General features: G+C 41.4%; 1 protein-coding gene across 1 annotated transcript in view; it reads right to left on the bottom strand.

Annotated features, from left to right (window-relative positions):
- Positions 1–21,812, bottom strand: part of shq1 (SHQ1, H/ACA ribonucleoprotein assembly factor) — a 45,216-nt gene extending 23,404 nt beyond the window's left edge. The window contains exons 1-9 of the mRNA XM_063912096.1: positions 21,733–21,812; positions 20,351–20,517; positions 19,473–19,537; positions 14,758–14,886; positions 14,511–14,674; positions 14,319–14,431; positions 14,136–14,233; positions 6,844–7,001; positions 6,387–6,440 (exon numbers count right to left, since the gene is read on the bottom strand). Of these exons, the coding sequence (XP_063768166.1) occupies positions 6,387–6,440; positions 6,844–7,001; positions 14,136–14,233; positions 14,319–14,431; positions 14,511–14,674; positions 14,758–14,886; positions 19,473–19,537; positions 20,351–20,493 (924 nt within the window). The 5' untranslated portion in view covers positions 20,494–20,517; positions 21,733–21,812. The remainder of the gene's footprint in view (positions 1–6,386; positions 6,441–6,843; positions 7,002–14,135; positions 14,234–14,318; positions 14,432–14,510; positions 14,675–14,757; positions 14,887–19,472; positions 19,538–20,350; positions 20,518–21,732) is intronic.
- Positions 21,813–22,369: the final 557 nt, after the last annotated feature.

The raw sequence follows: 22,369 nt of genomic DNA on the forward strand, positions 1-22,369 counted from the left end.
TAATTTAACAGCCTCTGTTTTCCTGCTGACTGGCTCCCATTGGTGAGTCGCTGGTGGTGCTAATTACTCCTAACAACTCCCCATTTATTGAGCTGGCAAAATAGGGGACTCGCAACTCTTAAACACCTCTGCAGCCCTGGCCTGTTAATTGCTGCCTTCTCTTTAATCACTGCCTTCCCTCTCAAGAGTTTCTCGCCGCACTAATGGACACGCAGCCCGGAGACAAGAGGTGCACAGATTTTCATCTCGTGTTTTCTTTCTCTTTTCCTTGTGGTTTTGTTACGGATGTGTTGGGAGCTCGCGAATGCGTGTCATTCGGGATCATGCTCTCCCTTGGGCTTGTTTAGCAGGAGAGTAAATAAGGTCTGCTGCTGCAGGGAGGGAGGGAGGGGATGTGCAGTCACACCAGCGCAGTCGACTGAGGACAAGTCAACATGCAGCAGACGGAGGGAGAGGGAGGGATCTCATTCTATGTACATGCACTCTCATGCATTTAATTGTTTACTTACAACATTCAGCTTATTTTTTTTTACCGTTTTATTTATTGTTTAATGTCTCTATGTTGCATTGTTGGAGGCGCATGGGACTTCAGATTCATTGTCATATCTACACTGTTGCCATTGTGCATATGAAAATAAAGCCTTTGAATGTTGAAAACAAGGTGGTAAAGGAGGAAATGTCAAGCGAGGGAAGAGAGATAGACAGTGAGAGCATAAAAAAGGGATAGGAGAGACGGAGGAAGCGGAGCTGATTTAACCGTGACACACAGACAGACAGTCAGGCAGTCAAAGACGGAGAGGAATCTATTGTCGAGCACAAGGTGACGGGAGGAGGAAAAGGAAAAGGGGTGGGGGTGTTTGAGTGAGTTGGCCTGTCAATAGCAGCTGACAGCCCCGCTGACTGACTGACAGTAAAGAGCTGCCAGGCAGGTGGAGACTCTTCTTAACTCCACTGTGGCACCACGGCAGGGAAACTACAAACTGCTGTTAGGGTCCATAAAACACAACTCCTCCGAGCGACATCACTGGCCTGTTCATAATTAGCATGATTCGATTCACAAGTGGTGACCATGTGTGCACGCCCCGACACCTAATGAGGCCGCTGCGGGCCACATCTGTAGTGTGAGCTCACATGTGTAACATTAATGAAGGAGCGTCTTCTTCAAATCTGTCCTGGCAGATGTGCACAACTGTTGTCAGTGAAGGCATGAAAACAACAAACCTCTGGAGCACCAAGGATAACAGAATGAAATCACACAGAGCTGTTGAGCAACCGACCAGAGTACAGAAACTTGATGCGGTCTTCATTTTTATATTGTTATTCTCATTCTGATTGAAATGTACTAGTTTTTCTTTAAGTCTGTGGAATGTAATTTGTAAAAGGAGCGTTTATAGTGCTTTTCCATTCTTTGCAACCCATTGACACACATTCATTCAGAAGCAGAGCTGCCAAACAAAGAGCTACTGCTCAGGGAAACTTACCTTCACACATCATTAGCCATGCCATTGGGATTAACACATCAACATGTTGACAGCAGGGCTGGGAATCAAACCACCAGCCTTTCTTTGGAAGGCCGCTCTACCTCTAAAGCTATACTGTAGAATGGGAAATCTATGCAGCATAACAATATTACCTTTGAAATGGTACATTGACACCATTTAATGAATACTGCGCCTTGCATAATGAGATTTTTGACAACATTTTGATTAGTTGTTCAGCCCTAAATGGAACCCGTCCCCAAACCCATGCATACAACCTCCGGTCTGTCAATCAGGGTAAAGCCTGAGAACTGTGTTGTGTTTCCAAAGAAGTGTATAGTGTTGCTCTGGTTAGCTTTGCCTTTTAAATAACATATCGAAGCAAGCACCGTCTCCATCACGTTTTAAAAAGTCAACCAATTACCTTGGCTACACAAATGGGAGGAAGGGGCTATCTTGGGCGCCCTTGTTTTCGTAAAGACAAAGCTACCCATTATTTTTCCTGTTGACAATTGTATGCAACAACAGTTCTTCTATGGTTTGGAGGAAAAGGAAACTGTTCAAATTGAAGCTTTGGTTAAAAAGATTAAGAACTGCCTTAGAACATATTTAGTTCTTAGTTTGAAAAAGCCACTTCATTTCATTTATGGGAGACTGGATGTTGGTGACTTCAACAGCAATGAGCCAAAGCAACACACAGTAGTTACCTGGATATCATTCAATACAAGTAGTCAGAAATAGCTCAACGGTAACTATGGGAACACCAGGACCTTATGTCTTGCGAGGGTGCCATCAACATGTGAAATGCGATGCCTCCCATTACCACTTGGTTTAACTACAAATTCAGCTTTACATGAGAAGCCTTCTGATGACAGGCATTAACTGCAATCCATATGAATGTAGTCTTCCTGCATGTTGATTCAGGACTGAGCTCTGAAGAGGGCCTTTGTCAGGTTTATTTGCCCCAATGTGGTGGTTAGGGTCAACCACTTCCTCAGGCAATGCCTACATTACTGCTAATGCATGGTTTCCTCTTCAATTTGACCACAAAACTGGGCCTGCTAGAGTGAAGACATTTGAAACAACACTGCAGAGCTTTTTCCCCCCAACAGAAATGTTTAAAAAGCCAAATGTCTGTCGCTAAAATCCCCAGTGATCAATCACTTTGAACATCAAGGAGATTCATCGTTATGGCCTTGTTCCACAAACCCACTTTACGGAGTAATCCAGATAACTTTGCAGAGGAAACTTGGAACCTCCTCAAGTCCGGGAGTAAGAAGAACTGTTCCAGGTCAGGTTGTAGTGAGCAAAGTTATCCATATCACTCAGAGAACTTCTTGGAACAGACCTCAAGAAACCAAATTAGTCTGCATCAATACCTACACTTTAGAACTAAGTGTTTCTCTAAAAAGAAGGGATCATGTTTGTGTGTTAAAGTATGGAAGTAGTTTGCTAAAAATGAAAGAAAAAGTTCCTCCAATTGATATTTTTTGGGTCCAGATAGCCTTAATTGGAGAGTGACAGTGTTGAAAGGGTTCGACAGACAGGGTGGCATGTGAAAATTGTTCAAGGCCAGACTTTAACCGGGGTCCTCCGCACGGGAACTAAGCCCCAATACACTGGCCGACAGCTCTATATGGTGGACCCAATTTGTTAATTTTAACAAAATGGAAGTTAGGCTTATGTAGATGTTGCCATTGAACGCTTACCAAGCAGCCCCTTCACCCCCGTATCAATATTATCAATGATCCTGTATAATTAGAATGCTGACGTTATTTAAAAAACAGTACACTCTGTTATTTTGTACTTCAACAGTTTGGTATGGAGAATAAATATCTTGTTTCAGAAGTTTTTCGATACAGCTCAATAAAGAAACCTGTTATTTCAAATGGCTCCCGGTCAAGGGTAACTGGATCAAATGTATTTAAATTGAATAAACCAATAGAGAGCCATCTGACCATGAGAACACTTGAACTCTGTGTTGGATATAAACTACAATAAGGGATAATGGAGAGTAGGAAATAACATATAGGTGATGAATGGTGCTGTGCTTGTCAAAATGATGTGGTTTCAGGCCACTTATCCTAGACGCAGCCACTATTAGCCAGAGAGACAGGGAGGAACTGAACGACTTCCTGCTGTTTTAGCACGTCAATGTAAAAAGCTAACTTATCAACAGCCACCAGAGTGAATTGAACCCTTTTGTTACACAACACCTTTATAGATAATGTTGTCCTCCTGTTGCGCACATGGTCTTAAATGGTAGAAAAACATCAAGGAACTATTTCTAATGCAAGTCACACAGACTACACACTCAAGTGACTGTTTAGTGGCAGGTTGTGAGCAGACAGACCACACACACACACACACACACACACACACATGATTTGAATTGGTAACACCTGTTCCTCTTGTTGAACAGCACCCGAGTAACGATTAACAACTTCCTCTAGATCCCATTGGAGGTCTGTGTTGGATAGATCGTGTACTGTTAGAGCAAATATCAGCCTCTTGTGTGTGTGTGTTCAATCTCTGATGTCAACATACTGAACACAGAGCGAGACCATGTGTGAAAGTCTCCGCATTCACACATCAATAATCAACTCAGGAGTCTGTCCTAAGGATTTTATAACAGGTCCAACCTGTAACGCATACGGCTTAGCTTCCAGTTAAACCAAATGTGTTCAATGAGGTATTACATTTCTTGGCACTGTTAAGGCCTGCAGTTAATTTGCGTCTTTTGTTATCCGTTTACAAGTTGACAGCTCTGAGTACAGGTGTGAATAAACGATCTTCCATTGAGACATCGCATGGCTACATTATTTAAGCAGTGTGAAGGCCAGTATGTCGCGGGGCCACATTGAACAACCGGCTGCTCACCTTAAGGCCTCTGTGTAGGCGAAAGTGAACAATAAGACAGGCAACAATAGCTCTCAGGTAGAGAGGACAACTACCAATCGGAAGGTTGGTGGTTTGATCCAAAGCACCCACAGTCATCATGTCCGTTTATCCTAGAGCATTTACCCGAAGTGTGTGAATGTCAGTGTTCCTGAGTTAATTGTATAAAAGCACTTTAAGGAGTTACAGCAATCAGGTAAATTAACTCCATTCAGGACGTTTTTGAAACCCTGGTATTTTGGAAGTGATTTCTATGTCAAAGAAAGCTTTGTTGGTGTTATTATCATACTGTCTCTGATGTGTTGGTGTTTTCGTTCTGGTGCTCAGCACAAATGTGTCACTGGCCCACCTGCTCTTATAACTTTCCCCAAAATGGGGGATCATTGTCAGCAGGACCCCGGGGAAAGCCAGTAGACAATAACAGTATATTTTTAGCCTCAGAAAATGGACCTTAAAATTCCAACTGCACTTCTTTTTCTTTCATAAGCAAATGCACGTTTTTATGTGAGAATAACCACTAAAGTGTATGAATGCACCCAAAACACTTTCACAGTTAAAGTATTTTACAGTACGTTAACGCCAGGGCTGAACATGACTCAAGCCATAATCACATTATTGGCACTACAAATGATTTGTTCATTAGTTTCGAAATACAAACTATAAAGGATGGAATAATGGCGTAGAGGAGTCCTTTTTTCTCCCTTTTTATATACTTTTTTGCCTTCTTGTTGTAAAAAAATCAGTCCCTCATCAAAATATAAGTAATTTGAAGAATGAAAGATTTGCGTCTGTGAGAATCTCATTATTAAAATATGGGGCAATCCTTGGAACATGTACTCTGACCAGGATACAATAATGAATCATGCTACGTATTATTTACTTATAAACTTTTATTTGGACCTCTTTAATTCAGTATTTGATCAATTAAAAATAGAGGCCTTTAAACTTTCAGAAACACTTCCGTAGAGAACAGCTTCAGATTCTAGGTACTGGTGTCACCCCATGCCGAAATTTGATTGGCACAATCGGCAAGTTGATACGTCTTGAGAAAGATCTGTGTGACCGAAAGGTGGACTCTGACAGAGGTGATAAGTATGTGTGTGAATTTACGTTCTCCTTTGAACATTTTCTTTGAAATACAATCGGCAAGGTTGCCAACTCAGACACAGCAGCAGCCCGGCTCTCTCACAGCAGGTTGGCAACAAGTCCTGCCAACATGTGCTCCGAATACACATCTGTACCTAATGGAAACCATTTCCATCTGGAAATGAGTTTTCAAAGCAGAAGAAGCTGAGGCTAAGTCAGTTGCATAAGAACTGGGGGGGAAAAAAAAGCCAACCCACAGTGCATCTTGGCCGTCAACAGTTCGGTACGTGATTTGGGGGGGGGGGGGGGGGTTGTGCTAGTAGCAACTTTTGTAGCCTTGAGCAACTAGTCTGAAGAAGAAATGAGGAGCGGGTTAAAGTAGTTTCCGACTCCTCACCCAGATTGGTTTCATTTTCCAACTTGTAGTTGTGGCAATTAACGCTGAGTCAAGGAACATCACTCATTAATCTTCACACAGGACCCTCTAGAGCCAAACAAATGATATAAATAACCTTTTTCAAATGTACAATCATTCTTCCCGAGGCCTGCTCTTTTTGTTCAAGAAACTGAGAGGACACCCGAGAGAAGAAAATCTTGCTGGACTAAAACGCTCCCAACTCTTCAACATCTCAATTGGTCAATTAAGGGAAAATGACTGCACGCTATCTTAAGATTAACTAAATCAGTTGGAATTATTAAGGTATTTGCAGCATATCAAATACCTGGCAATATTCTCCCAAAAGCCATAGTTCTACCAATCAGAAATGGTTAGATAATCGCCCATTGACCCACCAATGGACCAACGGACCAGCAGGTGTCCGCCCTATTAAATATGGCTCTATAGTCGCTGTTAATTAAACAATACATCAGAATGCAAGAGTAAATCCTCCACATCTTTTTGTCCTTTGGCAGTAACTGACTCACCTCCAGCCAGCAGAGAGTCCCGCTGAGTTTTCTGATCGTCCACGGTGACTCTACCTGCGGGGGGTGGAAAGGGACCACTTATCACCACAGCAGTAACACACAGGGGGATACACACAGTAACATAATGCTGATACCATGTTCACTGTGGAGAGCAGGCTCGGGGGGACTTCAAATTAAATTGTTCTCATGACAGAGTTTGCCGTATCAAATATCTCCGGTATTTCATTCACACACGCTGTGGACTGTCTTTAATGAAATCATGCCGGCTCACCTCGCCTCGGTGCAGCTACCTTAGCAGAGTGACACAAAGAGGCCCAGACTGAGCTCTCGGATCTGCGGGTAATCTCTTAAGGCTTTGAATGAAATGGAAGGGGGTCTAAAGGATTTGAGGATAGAGGGCTTTGTCATCCAAGGCTAAGTGCTGCTCAGGAGGAGTTGTCTCTTCACACACACTCACATTGTGCTCTCCCTCTGTAGAGCGCACTTCATAGGAATAAGCCAGCAGGATGTCCACGAGGCTCAGCCACACTTGGTTGCGGGACGTCTTGTCCAGCAGGTAGGAGCGGTTTGTGAATTTCCTCAGCTGCTCCTTCTCGCCGTCGGTGAATGACACAGCTGCAGGAGAAAGGTATACAAAGGACTTAAGACACTGGACTGCAGAGGAATCAAGTAGTGGAAGCAGGGGTTGCAGACAATCGTTTAGTTTGGACACACAAGCTTGTCATGGACAGAAAAACCGTAGTAGAAGCCACCATGTATCCAGAGAAAAAAAAGGCTTGATGTTTCATTATGGTGCTGCCATGGTTAACACGGCTTAATAATGTGGATTTAGTGTCCAACGTCTTTTAAGATGACGTCCACACTAAGCCTGGCTAAATCTGAGAAAGCACCATTTTCTCTCAGTTTTGGCCCTTCTGTTATTTCACGTGCGAATAAAAACACGCACGTCACGGTTTAGAGCTCTTTTGGAAACGTTGAATGCTCCGGACTTAGATATTTCCTGTACAATTTTACCAAATATGCAAAGATTCTGTAGGGTTTGTGTGCATGTCTAACAGGGATTGCCCCTATTAGCTTGCCGACTGAAGAGCTCCGTACGTAATGAAATAGACAAATCTCATCAGGGCTTCGTGTCATTGAAGTAGTCCGACCTTGAAATGCGATTATTATGGTAATATAACAGGATCAACTGTCCAGCCGCTGGAGGTGATTTTCCTGCTGAAGTATCAGCCCGTGACAAAACATTAGTGTGAATAAAGTGGAGGGCAAAAGGTGTTAAAGAAAACCATTTTTAATCAGACATGCGGAGGATCAGTCCTCTTATCGTAGTGCACAGCGGAATCAGGGTAGAACAAATCCTCCTTTGCGTATAAAAAGGGGCCAGTTTAGGTGTGTTATGGGATCTAGTAAGAGTGCCACATGGTTGTCTGCCTAGGGAGGGGTTGAAGGCTAAGAGCTGGTTAATGTTGCCAGGGGAAAGGGAAGTTTGGGGGCCTCCTACCAACCCCTCACGAAATGCGCCGGACGTTGATTTGGAGCAAATTTTCATAGTGGCAAATGAGCGGTACAACAACTTCTGTGTTCGTGTCATTGGGCTCAAAAAGGACTTTTTCCTAATGGACTTACATTGGGAAAGAGAAGTCTGTAAATCAACCAATATTTTTCTTAACTACCCAGTACCAACATTTTAAAGGCCCTTATTTAAACCATAAGGGCCTAAACGTTGTAAAATGCAGTAAAAGCCACTTCCATTTTCTTCTCACACCATTCATTTTAATGACCAAAGACCGGTTGTGATGCTACAGAGTGGAGGCGGGGCTTAAGCAAAATGCAAAACACCTGCCCAGATATGGATACAATTTTCTGATTCACTGCTACTCCGAGGAACTTTCATAGGAATTAACAGGGTCCCGTGTATCCATTTCTCTTTAAAGATCCATGCACCGTACGCTCAACGACAGGACCCCATCTCAGATAAGCCGATGAAGACGGACGGACGACACTGGAACAAGTCTCCACATCCTCAAACCAGGACAATGCACCCAGACACATGCATGAAATGAATGTTTCTTCTTTCTCTTACTGTGTCAACTCATTTAAGATTTAAAAATAAGATTACACTTTGCTTATTTAACGGTCTGCCTGTGAAGAATAAGCGATAGCTGCTGATCAGCGGGCAGGGATGGAGAAATAGTGCTCTTGTGAAGCCAAAATATTTTAACATCTTACTCTGTGAAGGGTTATTTGGACAAAACCAGAACAGGTGATTGCTGTAACGGTGGGAAGTAAGACGTTCTGGTTGTGTTTCATTTTGTTTTTCAGTGTTTTCAGGTGAGTTTACTTTGTGTTAAGCTCTATTGAAAGTCAAGAAGGCGTAGGATTGTTGGTATCTATAGAGTTTAGTTTACCAAACCCAGAGTCAGTGATTGTTTTAACAGTGGAAAGACTAACCCAAATAGTTACGGTAAGGTGTTCCTTTAATTTGAGGTGAGTTATAACAAGGCAACTGAGCTGTACGTAGTTTGGTGAAAGAGGGAAACTTTAATTCAGAAGTTGTAACGTTGCATGAAAGGAAGAAAGAGTTGTTTCCCATATTCCACCTCTTAGATGAGACCCTCTCAAGATTGAAAGTGTTAAAAAAGTTCCCTCTAAGACAATCTATCAGCAGTTGTTTCAACATATCACCACACACAGTCTTTCTGTTTCAGGTTCCAACTGTTGCACATAGTTACGCAAATAAAATCTGTTTTCCACCGTTGGAGTACAACCGGCTATGATGAAACAGCAGGAGGGGGGGTGGCTATTTCAGGTGCAACATGAAAGGAGTAAATGAGGGGCAGAAAATGGGTCCTACAGGCCAACATTAAGCCAGTTAACCCAATCCCATTAAGATGCGTTTGACATCTGAATTATACATTTGCATCAAATGAAAAATATCTCAAAACGTCTGCTTCCCCCCGCTCGCTGCAAACTCACTAACTGTTGCCTTTTTTGAAAGAGACATCTGCTTAATGGGGATCTGTGGCAAGCCTAATGGAGCGACACAAACAGACTTCAATCCCATTTAAGCTATCTGCGGCGCGCGGTATTGAAAGGCGCGCTGAAGTCTGCAGGAACACGCCGTAACTCAGACGATTCCTCTCTTTCTCTCTCCCGGCAGCTTATGAAACAGCTGAAAGCAATTGCTCTCTCTGCATGAGGAGAGTCCCTGCGCTGAGCCCCCGATGTGGGAGAAGCATGGCTGTGTATTGGCTTCTAGCACTCACACACGCGCGAAGGCACACTCGATATATTTATACACATGCAGCGCTTTGGATGATCTCTCCTGCTGCAGTGGGAACGAGGTTCTGCTGGGAAGGAGATTCCTGCTGCATTACGTCAGGCTTTAGCTCCCAGCAGGCGCTACCTGAGGCCCTCAGCGGTGCAGCTGCAGCAGCAGAGCAGAACACACACAGACACACACAAAGAAACCTCATGCACGTGCACTTGCATCTGCACGGCCGCTTCTGCAAACACTTGAGCTTCGAGAGGGGATTTAACACATGCAGAGTCACAATGCACGTGAGGGATGAAAACATAAGAGCAAATGTGTGTTTAGTAGACAAATGTTGACAAAAAGTGTTCCTTCTTAAATCTTTGAGGATCATAAATCCCACGGAAATTATCCTGGGGATTTTAGCAGATTTAAAGTCCGTCTGTTCCAAAGAAAGACACTAAGGCTGCACCTGAATCAGATTTTGGCAGCAGCACGGACCCCGTTAGGTTTGTAGATCTCTGTGGGTGTGATTTGTTTTTGTTGTCTCATCACCGTGACGGTTTATATCTAAAGCCTACAACCTCCTGTGGGACACACTGTTCAAGTAATAGCTTTTTTTGTGTTTCAGATCATTTATTTGCCTTTATTGTAGATGGATTAGCATATTTTGAAAGGCGGATGAAATGCAGAAGTGGTCCAGAGGTTGGTATCGAACCCTGGTCAGCTGCAGAGGATTATCAAATGGGCCACCAGCTCTACTAGGTAAGCTATCCTTCGGGAATGCTTTTGAGAGGCTGCTTGTCCTGCTAGAATATAGAAATAAAGAAATGCAAGCAGCTTGCGGGTCACTGATGTCTGATTCCACTCACCGTCTTTTACGGGCTAGCCCTACACAACACAGGTTTGGAATTAAAAGCGTTATCAACACGTCTAGTTAGCTAGTAGAGCTGGTCAGTAATCTGAATAGTTATCACTGTAATAAACAGTATTTCATTTCATCTTACTGTACAATATTTAATGTAACCTTCTGTTCTTGCATATAGACTGTGTCTTGCACTATTTTTTCTTCTAGAATAATTCTGTGTTCATGTCATTGGGCTCAAAAAGGACTTTTCCCCATTGACTTACATTGGGAAAGAGACGTCTGTAAATCAAAGGATCTGTTTCTTAACTACCAAGTACGAACACTTTTAAAAGCCCTTATTTAAATCACAAGGGTCTAAAAGTTGTAGAATACGGTAAAAGCCACTTTGAATTTTTTCTCACACCATTCATTTTAATGACCAAAGACGTAATGCAATCCGGTGATGCTATGGATTGGAGGCGGGGCTTAAGCTAAATGCAAAACTTCTTATTCTATTTTATTTTATTGTTTTAATGTCTTATACAACTGTGTTGCATTGCTGGAGGAGCTCGGGACATTTCATTGCCATTTCTACACTGTAGCTGATGTTGCATATGACATTGAAAACTTTGAATCTTGAATTTTGAAGGCCCGTGTTCGAATTTGGCCAGGGACTTCTGGTAGTCATGGCCTCTGTCTCTCCCCTTTTCGACACCGTCACTTGAATAAAAGATCTGGTGGCCCGAGAAAATCTTGAAAAAACCAACTGCTATTGACGAAAACGTAATGCAATCTAAATGGTAATGGCTACAAGTTGGTGATGCCATTATATTTAAATCATTAATCCTGCAGCTAAACCTGTGAGGAGGTTAGCAGACCTGATCCATTCATCTCTGCTGGGTCGAATCAGCTCTACTGAGCATTAGCACAGTGTGTGTGTGTGTGTGTGTGTGTGTGTGTGTGTGTGTGTGTGTGTGTGTGTGTGGGGGGGGGGGGCTTCTGCTGATTGCAAATTAATTTCTGACCTAATTCCTCCAGTTGGATGGGCGGCCTGGCTCCGCACTGCTCTCTACAGGTCCAGATGGCCCGATGGCATGCAGTAAATATGCTTTGTCAAAACACCGCTGAGGGTTGGAAAACGCTTCCAGGATTTCACAAAAGGTTGACACGTGACCTTGGAAGGCATGCTGTGATCATATCAAGCATCCAATCACAGAGACGTTTGATGACACGGTCTGCAAACTTTTTGCTCATAGTACCATCTAACGTGGTCCAATTTCTAGAGCCAGCCGTAACAGAGTGCAGCAGGTAGACAGAACCCGAGCTGTCAGGATGGTTTAACCCGGCCTGGTGTGAGACTGCAGGTCTCCAGTGGACAGCTGTGGCCTGTCAGTGCACTGGCGCCGACACTGGGGAGCACGGAGGGGCCACTTTCTACTTCATTAGCACTTGTGTCCACATGCATCTGTCAGCTGACATATATATCAGACTCGAAGGGGGCGGGGAAAAAAAATCGAAAGGAAGGAGGCGTTGTACTCGCCATTTTAAATATATGACAAACAGTTAAAATCACAAGCGTGCATTCTGGATTTGATGTCGAGCCGCTTAAATCTCCGGCCATTCTTCACACTCGGCTGAGGCTAATGCAATTTGACCTGTCAATCAAGCCATTAAGTTTAATTTGGCCCATTTATCTACGCCCGGGCTCCCGACTGAGGCACTCAGTCTCAGAAGGCAGAATGAGGCGAGGGAGCCGTAATGTTGGAAGCTCAGGCTGCGGCTAATGGGCTCTGCGTGGCTGACTGATGGCTGCTCATCAGCGGCCGGCAGCCCTCGCGCCAGTTGGAAACCCCACAACAGAACGGCTCTCCCTCCTGTGGTAAAGCTATCTGTTTAATCTAAATCCTCTATGAAGAGCGCGACACCCATGCACTGCACATAAGCTGTGAGCCACGCGCCTGCCTAACCAGTTGAAGTACTGGAATTAGCACGCCTGTTAGAGGAGCGGGACGGCACGATTAAATAGTCTCTCGCAGTGCCGAGGCTTCACGAGCTAACGCTGCTACGGAAGAGTTTTCAGCTAACAAGAAGCACGTCTCAATCTGAGTGAAAAAGCCATTGAACTCTTTTTTTAAACTGCATAGCTCTTGCCCTTTAAATTCTGCGCAGATTTTTATATCATCATATTCTCATTGCACTTCATTTTTGTGTAGATATATTTCATTTTCTAGTGGGGCTGTAATGCTTTATGGGGTTTTCCATTTCCTTATGGTGTGTTATATGGGTTTATGTGCATGCAAATGGTTTTCAAAGACTAAATGTTCCCTCCAGAAGGAATTTTTCTCCCACACATCGCCACCCCTGCCTGAAACACCACCATTCGACCCCTTTGTTTATTTCCATAACATAGTGACATCCCTACGCAACACTTGAGTTTCTATTGGCTAGCATAGCAACAGAGCCGACCAGCTAACCAATCAGAGCAGACTGGGCTCTGGTTTCAGACAGAGGGTGAAAAGAGGTGCTGCAGCACAGGCAGTCTGAGACAAATAAAGAGCTTTTTGAACATTAAAGCGTGGAGACATGTCCCAGCAGAGACACAAAATACAAATATGATAATGGAAATTAGCACAACATTTTTCAACGTAATTCCTCTTTCTTTGTTGACCATTATACACCAAAGCAAAGTTATGTTATTTATATTTGTATCTGAAAACCTAGTTGGCAATAAACCTCAAACTAAAACCTGAATTCAAATATTTTTAGAAAAACCTTCTATAAACTGCTTTGTTCTGAGCTGTCAGGTCCTGACTCAGGATGTGTGAAATTGGTCAACACGCAGCAGAGAGATGCAGTGATTAGAGAAGGTCCAAGATCAACCTTTCATAATGGGAAGTGTCTTTCCTGTTGAAGAGCCCTGGGGCGCTCTGGCAGGGAGAGCAGCTCTGTTGCTTTCTCTCCGACCTTCCTCTGGCAGGGGGCAGTGAAAAGACTCATGTGTCCTTTGGGGATTCGCATATTGTCAGAGAACAATGTCAATGCCTTGCAGGCAGAAAACCCAGCCAAGAGATTCCTGTATAGAATCCTTTTTTTCAAATAACAATTCGCTACTAGTGGAGGAACTACAGGGGATGGTAAACATGGTAATAGAATGTGTTTTAGTATGCAAATCTGGCCAAATTAGACAATGCATGATTGCCCTCTCTCTCATGCCACCTTCTGGTAGCCTTCAGTCACTACTTTGTTACTGATTGTTGGAAAAACTTCAATGATTTGCATTTATATTAACATGCGATATCTATTCCACCACGAAAACACACAATATTTTGTAGAGGATTATTATTATTTTTTGGTGACATTTTTTGTTCATCATTTATTTAAAAAAGACATTTAAATTGCATTTTGATTTCATTTTTTTGAGAGCATTTTGATTTCATTTTTTTAAGAGCATTTTGATTTTTTTTGCTACAATTTCTTTATACTTTTGGATAATTCTTTTTTCAATCATTTCTCCCCAAAAAATTGAATAATTCATGTAACCTTTTTTTTGGACAGCAGCAAAATATTAGAGTCAAGCAATATAATTCAGATAAAAACAATCTGTACTCAGTAAACATATATAAAGAAAAAAGGGGTAAATTAAACTTACCAGCCTCCTTCTCCTGCTCTGTAGAAGGACTCAGCTTTGCCCACCATGGACTGAACTTCAGCAGCCTTTTGATCTCCTCATCCTCAAACAAATCGGCCCTGAAATCATACAGAGATGTTAGCAGAGAGGTAAAATAAAAGCTATGTTTAAGGGTGTGTAAGATTTCTATTCCCATAAACTCACAGGTAATGGTCAGGAGAAAAATCAGACGCCTCTACATCCTGCCGTCCCCGCCTCCTCTCTGCTGCCGTCGCTCCTTCTGGGTTCTTGACATCAATCACGTCGGTCAGCTCCTCCTGTTAAGACATTAAATCTTGCTCTGTCGTCCTCGTTTTTATTGCACGATTATATTCAGACAGAAGGGTTTAAGCTCACCTGTAATCGTGCAAACACTCCAGACCTCTGATTCCCGAAGCCATACTGCTGCAGGGCCCCCAGCTCCTCCTCAGATTTCTCCTTATACACCTCCTGCTCCACCTGCCAGTCAAAGTCTTCCTCGTCTTCCTCCTCATCAGCTTCTCCAGCGCCTTCACTGCATCCTTTGATATGGTAATGAGTCATGGTTGTTTCTAGATTCTTTTAAATGTTATCCTTAATTGACCCGACTATAGATTTAGCTTACCTGTGCTCACGTCCTCTATCAGAGGTTTTGCTGAGCGGGCGCCTTTAGGAGCAAGCAGGCTGGTCAGCATCTGAAGTCCTTCAAAGTGTTCTCCTGTCGTCTCCTTAGGGACCCAGACAGTGAACAGACCTACAGCAAAATGAGCAAGGCATGTTTTTTAAACCATTACAGATCTCTTTTTTTAACATCATCCATCCACCAGTCTGGAAGCCTCTTTTTGAACCATACCATAGATAAAACGAACCATAAATAAACCAAATTGGAGGATTATTTTAGTCAATAACTGCAACTAGCTACTATTTTCTAGACTGATCGACACGTTTGGTCAATATACAGTCAAAGAAATAGATAGAAATGTCTATGCCATTTACTCAATGTCCAAGGTGATGTCTTTAAATGTCAAGAGTTTCTTCCCGTCTACCCGCCTCATTACCAAGACCCGGGACCCCCACTATCCCTCAGTCATCCCTCTATAGCCTCTATGCATTACATTAACGTACACTATGTCAAAAATATCCTGTTCATCCTAATACTGTCACTCCTGCACAACCCTCCACATTTTTGGCTCACTGTAAGAGCACACATTTTATTTGTAATATATATCTATTTTTTTGTCATTAAGATTTTTATAAAATGTTCAAATAAATAGAAATATATATATAATATACACATAAATGCAGAACAAACATACAAATATATTTTATTTTTAAGGGTATACCTTTACTTCACTCATATTCAATGTAGATATATATATATTTTAATGTATGCATGTTTATGTATGCACCAAAAACACCAAGACAAATTCCTCGTATGTGTTGGCAATAAATCTCTCTCTGACTCTGATTTAAAAAACCCAGAGAAATTTAGTTTATTTCTGATAGAAAAATTAAGAAAAGAAACCCTATTTTAGAGGCTGAAATAAAAGCATTTTGTCACATTTTTGCGTGATAAACTCACAATCTAACACACACTACTCTACTGTGCGAGTACTGTTTGAGGAAATGGATAAATCGTTACATTTTCCTAAAAATGCATGAGTTTTGAAAGTAGTCAGCCTCCAACTGGATGTATGAGACTTGTATTATACTGTCAGTGAAGTCAGTAAATCAATGTTTTGATATAGAAGTTGCTTTTAGTAAATATGACCCAAATGCATTCAGACTTTTCCCAGTTTTTTGGATTCTTTGTGGAGGCATGTAAGAAAATGTTCGCTTCAAGAACTCAAGGTAGCACGAGGCGAGTAATTGATAGCCAAATGGTCATTTCATGGGTAAGGTTATCCTTAAATAACATAAACATTATGTTTACTAAGTTGAGAAAGAAATTACTAAGAGCTTTTCATGAACTGACAGCCAATTTGTCAGAAATGACAACGACATGGTGACTCCCAACATGTGGTACAGGAAAAACACAACACACAAGAAGTGTTTTATCAAAGACTAATGATTTTTATGCAAAAGTGTGATTGATCTCTCTTTGTTAAGTCATTAATTCTAATTTTAAGGAGAGTATCTCACCCCCGCAGCCTGACCACCTGTGCAACACTGCAGCACTTTAAAAAAAATCAAGTAGTTTCTTCACAACCCGTTATTAAAAATTAAGCAGGCTCGATGATTTAGACTGATTTGGCTGCACCACAGAGAAATTCTGAGGGCCGCCTAAAGACCTCATAAAAATTCGATGCACCCAAGTGTTAAAGCTTAGATGTGCTTTACGATGGGAGCCCCGCTAATTGCTCGTGTTGCGGGCCTTGCAGAACGGAGAGCGCCTGCAAGAGAGAGGGATCTTAACGACTGCTCATTATAAGTCTAAACAACGACGCTCATTAGCGCGGCTTTATTAGCAGATGTTCCGGGCTTATTTAGACACAGCGCGCTAACAGAGGCCGTGCTGACAGACGGCCGACGAGGTGTCAGAGTCCATAAGGCGGATGTCCCCATAAAGACAACTTCATTAGGACTGATTATGCGCGAGAGAAAAAGACAGAACGCAGTGACAGACGGGACAGCGTTTCATTTGATCGTTGTTATATGTAAAGGAATAGCAGAGAGCTCCCTGTCACTGTGGAGAGATGTTACAGGGGGCCTGCAGGCTTTAATCACTGTGACATCGCTGTGGTGCTAGAAACGTGATGCAATGACATGAGTGGGTTAATTCTCCCTGGCTGATTGACTGAAGATCAAACTAAAGACTCCCCGGGGATTAATCCGTGTCTGCAGCAGAGCCGTGTTTCATTCAGAGCTTTTGTTAGAGGGGTCGATAGTATCATTCAGATCTGTCTTTTTATAAAGGAGCATCATATCTAAGGTTTCCGAACACAAGGAATACGTTGGAATGTTACTAAGTTACTTCCAAAATGTAATGCAGTACATATTACTGTCTTTTTAAAGCAATAAGTTACATTACATTATTACTGTCTCTGAACTGTAATACGTTACACTACTTTTGCGTGACTTTGAGTCACTTTCACCCAAAAAACTGCAAAAGTGTGACTTTAAATGCTAAAATGTAGTTTATTACAGCTCATTAATTAAAGCTATCTATCTGGCGGTACATGCTGAAAATTAGGAAAAGAGCTAGAATAACTCATGCTCCGTTTAAGTGGGCTGAATAATATTTGATACCGGTAGCATTACGTCGCAGTTTGTTATTAATAATAGTGGAGCCTCGGCACAGCCCAGAGACCTGCTGTATATGAACGAGTCTCTATTCAACGTTAGCTCACCTTATCATTGGTGTGTTAACGGGGATTTGGCTGACAAGCTTTCTAAAAGCCGGTGCGATTCCACAGAGGACAGAGGCTGCAGATCTTCAACACTCTGCCACGAGTCTCTTAACTTCTCAGGGTTTAAACAGCAGCCCGAGAAAGAGAGAGTTACCTGCTGTTGCTTCGGCCTGCGCGCAGGCACTCCTGTCTTTTACTTTCCTTTTCTCCGAGTCTGCAGCTCTGCACTGCGGATCTGTTTCTGCAGCCCTCTTAACCAATAGTAAACAGGCTTACTGAGTTACTATTCTACCGGCACAATTATTTCTCTGGTGTCGGAATGTCTCACGATGTTTGTGGATTCTTAGAATTACAAAACACCACATCACATTGCGTTACTGAGAATTGTAACAGGTATTATATTACCCACATTTCAGAAGTAATGCGTTATATTACTGCGTTACAGCAAAAATTAATACTGTAACTGTGTAACTTTTCTTTTGTAACGCGTTACACCCAACACTGATTAGGGGTGTAAGATGCCCCTGCCCGTTTCTCTATAAAGCCATCACAGAGACCTTAATGCATGCTTTTATTACACGTGTCCCTTAAAAGAACACTGAAGCTTCACGAGTTTTAACAAGAACCAGAAAGAGAGCCCACATCACCCCGAATTTATAGTCTATGCATTGGCTACCTGTGAGATCCAGAATTGATTTTATTACTTGTAATGGTTTTTAAAGCTTTAATGGTCTCGGCTTAGCTATTTATCAGATTTGCTTTTACCCTATACCCTCTAGAACCCGCCGGTTCTTCTGTTAAAGGATTAACTGCTTTAAAAATCCATGTTGAATCGTACACTTGACTGGAAAAATAAACCTTCGATATGATGTGATAGAATTGTTTTAAAAATTTAGAGAAGGAAAAGGATCAAATAAAACAGTTTTTCCTTGATAAAAGAACGTAACCCTGGAGGAAACGGGTCTAAAGGTGTTTGAAATTAGAAACATAACTCAATAAATGAAAGGAAAAGAACAAATCAGATCTTACATTAGTCTTACAAATCTAGTTTATCAAGTCAGGACTTTTGAAACTTAACGATTTAGTTGAGTTCCAAACACTACTAGTTATATTCAGGGCAAAAGGCGGGGGGGGGGGGGGGGGGCACTGCTTACTACCAACAGAGTAGTAGTAAATGCATTATGCATTATGTCGTCAAAGATCCTTAATTACTAACCCCTTCTCCTGCCACTCTTTGAATTGGTTGGCTGTCCATACTTTGGGAATGTCTGGGGTTGGTTCTGCATTCTGCACTTCACCACAGCGGGGCTCACATACAGGATTTTGATCATGTTGAATCACGCCAGCCTGCGCCTCTGCTCGGACTTCTGCCGGGCTTTCACGTTGTCTTTTAGCGGTGAACCCAAACATGGTCAAATCTATATGTCTTTTCGTTGACATTAATGGCTATTAATGAATTTCTGTAAACAATTCATAAATAAATTCCACATTCCTTTCTACTTTGAACTCTTTTCTCACTGCTAGTTCGCTCACCCATAACACTCGCATAATTCATAATGTCTTATTGCGAGAGGAGCCAGGAGAGGGAGATCGGACAGTAGGCTAGTCTGCGGAGCAGTGCCCCTGCAGTCTGGGGGGAAATTGCACCCACCGAGAGGGAAACGTAGGCTATCATAGTTACCGGTAGGCTATATAGGCAGACAATGAATGAATTGAGTGGGCCCCCCCAGACAGTGATTTTCAGTGGAACTAGCAGTACCCTGGCCAGAACTAAGGGGGCCGGGCACTACCGAGCCCTATGGTAATTTGAACAGTGGTCGCGTGTAGGATATGAATGTGGGTCCAAGTAATTGATGTGCAATCTTAATTTCTTTGCTTAATCTAACAGCTGTCGATGCAATTTGTAATGCAACATCACCATACAGCTGAGATGACGAGACACACCTTTTTTTATTCAACCGTCATTACATCATTTTATAATGTGACTCACCTTTATCAATGTCAAATTTGGCCTTTTCTCTCCCATCCTCCACTACTCGTCCAGGAAGAGATAATCTGAAAATAACCCAGTGTCAGTAGCAGTCAATAATAACAGACATACACAGCATTTGTTCTAACCTGTCTTATCGATATTAAGACCAAAACTTGATTCATTTCACACTACATTACCAAGACCTCTGACTTCATGTCATTAATTATATTGAAAAAAATTCAACTTTGAATTTAATGTATGGGAACTTGCAAAATAACGTTCTTATACATATATTTTGGGTTACTCTAAATACCTTTTAAGCAACAAAGGTTTTGAACGTTTGTGTAAATAAAGTTTTACAAATAGCTTCTTTTGTTGAAAAAACCCAGAGATGTGTGCTGAACATTTAAGAAACCCCAAGTGTTATTGACAAAAAGCAGTCATGCGAATAGTTGTTTCTGTATGTTTTACAGTAACTAACTTAATACAAATAAAATCATTTTTTCCTGCAAAAAAAAGAATAATTAAAGTGACAAAAATGCACCTGATTGCGCAGACTTCGCTAACTGTAGTCTTCGAGATAAAAAGCCCATCTTCTGAAATATTTACAGAATTTATTAAACGTATATTTAGTCACAAGAAGGAATATTTTTATTAGAAAGTTTGTATTATTTATTGGATTTATTTATATAAAATAAAGATGTTATTATACTTCAGTTCAGCCCTTTTTGGAAAAAAAATAGGTACTTTTTACTGGCTGTACTATTACATTCAGTGAATCGATTTAATTTGTAAATTATCACACTCTGTTGACTTGACTCTGTATATAAACACTCTTTCATCCAAGATAGGTTGCCTTATCGAAGAAATACGGTGCTACGAGTGTTCGATCTCACCTGAGAAAGTAGGGCTTGGCGTAGAACTTGAAATCTGTGCCCTCAATAAACAGGTCGAACTCTGATGTTCTGGTGTAGGGCACACGGATGCTGAGGATCAGGTACTCTGGATCTTGGCTCAGGTCAAACGCTGGAGTTATCATTGTGATTGCTGGTGTAACACAGACCTGTAGAACCAATGACAGGGAAAAAAATCTCAAGCTCCACTTACAATGTATAGGACTGCATTGCACAGCAGCTGACTTTAGCATGCCACCTTGTGGTTGACTCTGTTACATGTTGTTGTACTTAATCATGTCACCACAAGCAGCAGCCCACGTGGGCCACACTGATGGTGAGAACTGTAAACATAGCTTGTTTCCTGATTCCTAAAAGTGTCTTTACTATGACTTATGTTCTAGTTTCAAAGGTTTTATTGTTACATGCACAGTAGCTACAGTGTAGTTATTGGCATATCTTAAGTCCCATGCAGCTCCTAAAAACGCAAAATAAATATATATAAGACATAAAACAATAAAACTGGTGCAAGAAGAAACAGAGTAGAATTTTAAGTGCAAGATTATGTTGTAAGACCAATGTGCAAGTCATGCAGAAGAATTAAATTACATGTCAAATATAAAATACAATTAAGCTAAATGTTGTAAAAATGACCTGGTAAATGCAGGAGTCTATATACATGTAAAACAGACTAAGATAAACACGGACAGAATGTACATTTTCCCTCCTCTCTTGTTAATAAACATCCTCAAGCCAAACTGCATTCAAAAAAACTACACTTTTTAATAAATCTTGCTTGTTGACAGACTTGTGTATCTTCAAAACAACACTAAACCCTTTTTAACAATGATTATGGTCTATATTTACATTCGGCATGACTCTGATCTACGTAGAAGCGTGTTTTAAAAAGGTATTTGCTAACATTAATGATACAATACATGAAGAAATCCTATGGCGCTGATGTCATTTCAGCAGAGAAAGTTAGGTACGTCACGTGCACAACAAGTCGCCAATGTCTAAATGTTGTCTAAAACATAGGTTTTAGTGCCGAACATGCATGCCGAATTCAACATCAGACTTTAAAAATATAAAACAATTAAGTAGTTGCATATAAAGCAACAGTCTTTATCCAATAAGCCTTATGTAACACTGGCTTCATAGCTTTTTAAAGGTGGTTTCGTTTTCCTGCTGTAAACACATGATTAGTCTCCTCGTGTTTCGGCTAACGTAGCACAGCAGCATTGCTAGCTGACCGATACAACCACTATCTAACACTGCTTTTATCCCAAGGCCTGCAGTGGGAATGGAATGTTTGAATCGCCTCAGAGACTGTCACTAAAACCACAGGACGTTTAGAGATCCAGTTCAGAAGAATAAACACTCACCAGAGAAACACAGAGTTATCCCAACAAGCTTCACTGGCAGCTCATGGATGCAGCGCCCATGTTGTACCGTAATGTAGATTGTAAACCGGCAGTAAAAATGTTCTGGGAAAAAGTTTTTGTGGCACTGACCTCTCTCAAATCCATCGAGGAGGATTAGGGCCACATGAAATAAACAAATATATATTATTTTGTGTTCTGAGAAAAAAGTCAGATTTTTTTCTCAGAATTCTGACTTTTTTCTCAAAACTACATTCAATTTTTTTTTTTCACATCCCCAAACACACAGATGTGATGTAGGCTGTGTTTCTGAATGTATGAACAGTAGCCTACCTATTGATGGTGTGAATACATATTTTCGTGGGTAAACGATCACTAGTATTTTTAGGATTTTAGTCAATTTAAATCTTTCGAATATTGATGCAATCTTATTAAAAAAGTTATTACTTCATGAATAATAATCGATTATGTTGAGTTTATGGACTTCCCATCAAAACAAACACATTTACAGATATCAAGATGGCAACACAATTTCAGTTATGTAAAAGTGTTTCTGCTGAACCAAATATAAAACAATACACACTAACAATAATCTTATCCATGTATTTTTCTGTATCTGTCATTCACATTTGTATGTTTC

The sequence above is a fragment of the Eleginops maclovinus genome, chromosome 20 (assembly GCF_036324505.1).
Source record: "Eleginops maclovinus isolate JMC-PN-2008 ecotype Puerto Natales chromosome 20, JC_Emac_rtc_rv5, whole genome shotgun sequence".
Lineage (NCBI taxonomy): Eukaryota > Metazoa > Chordata > Actinopteri > Perciformes > Eleginopidae > Eleginops > Eleginops maclovinus.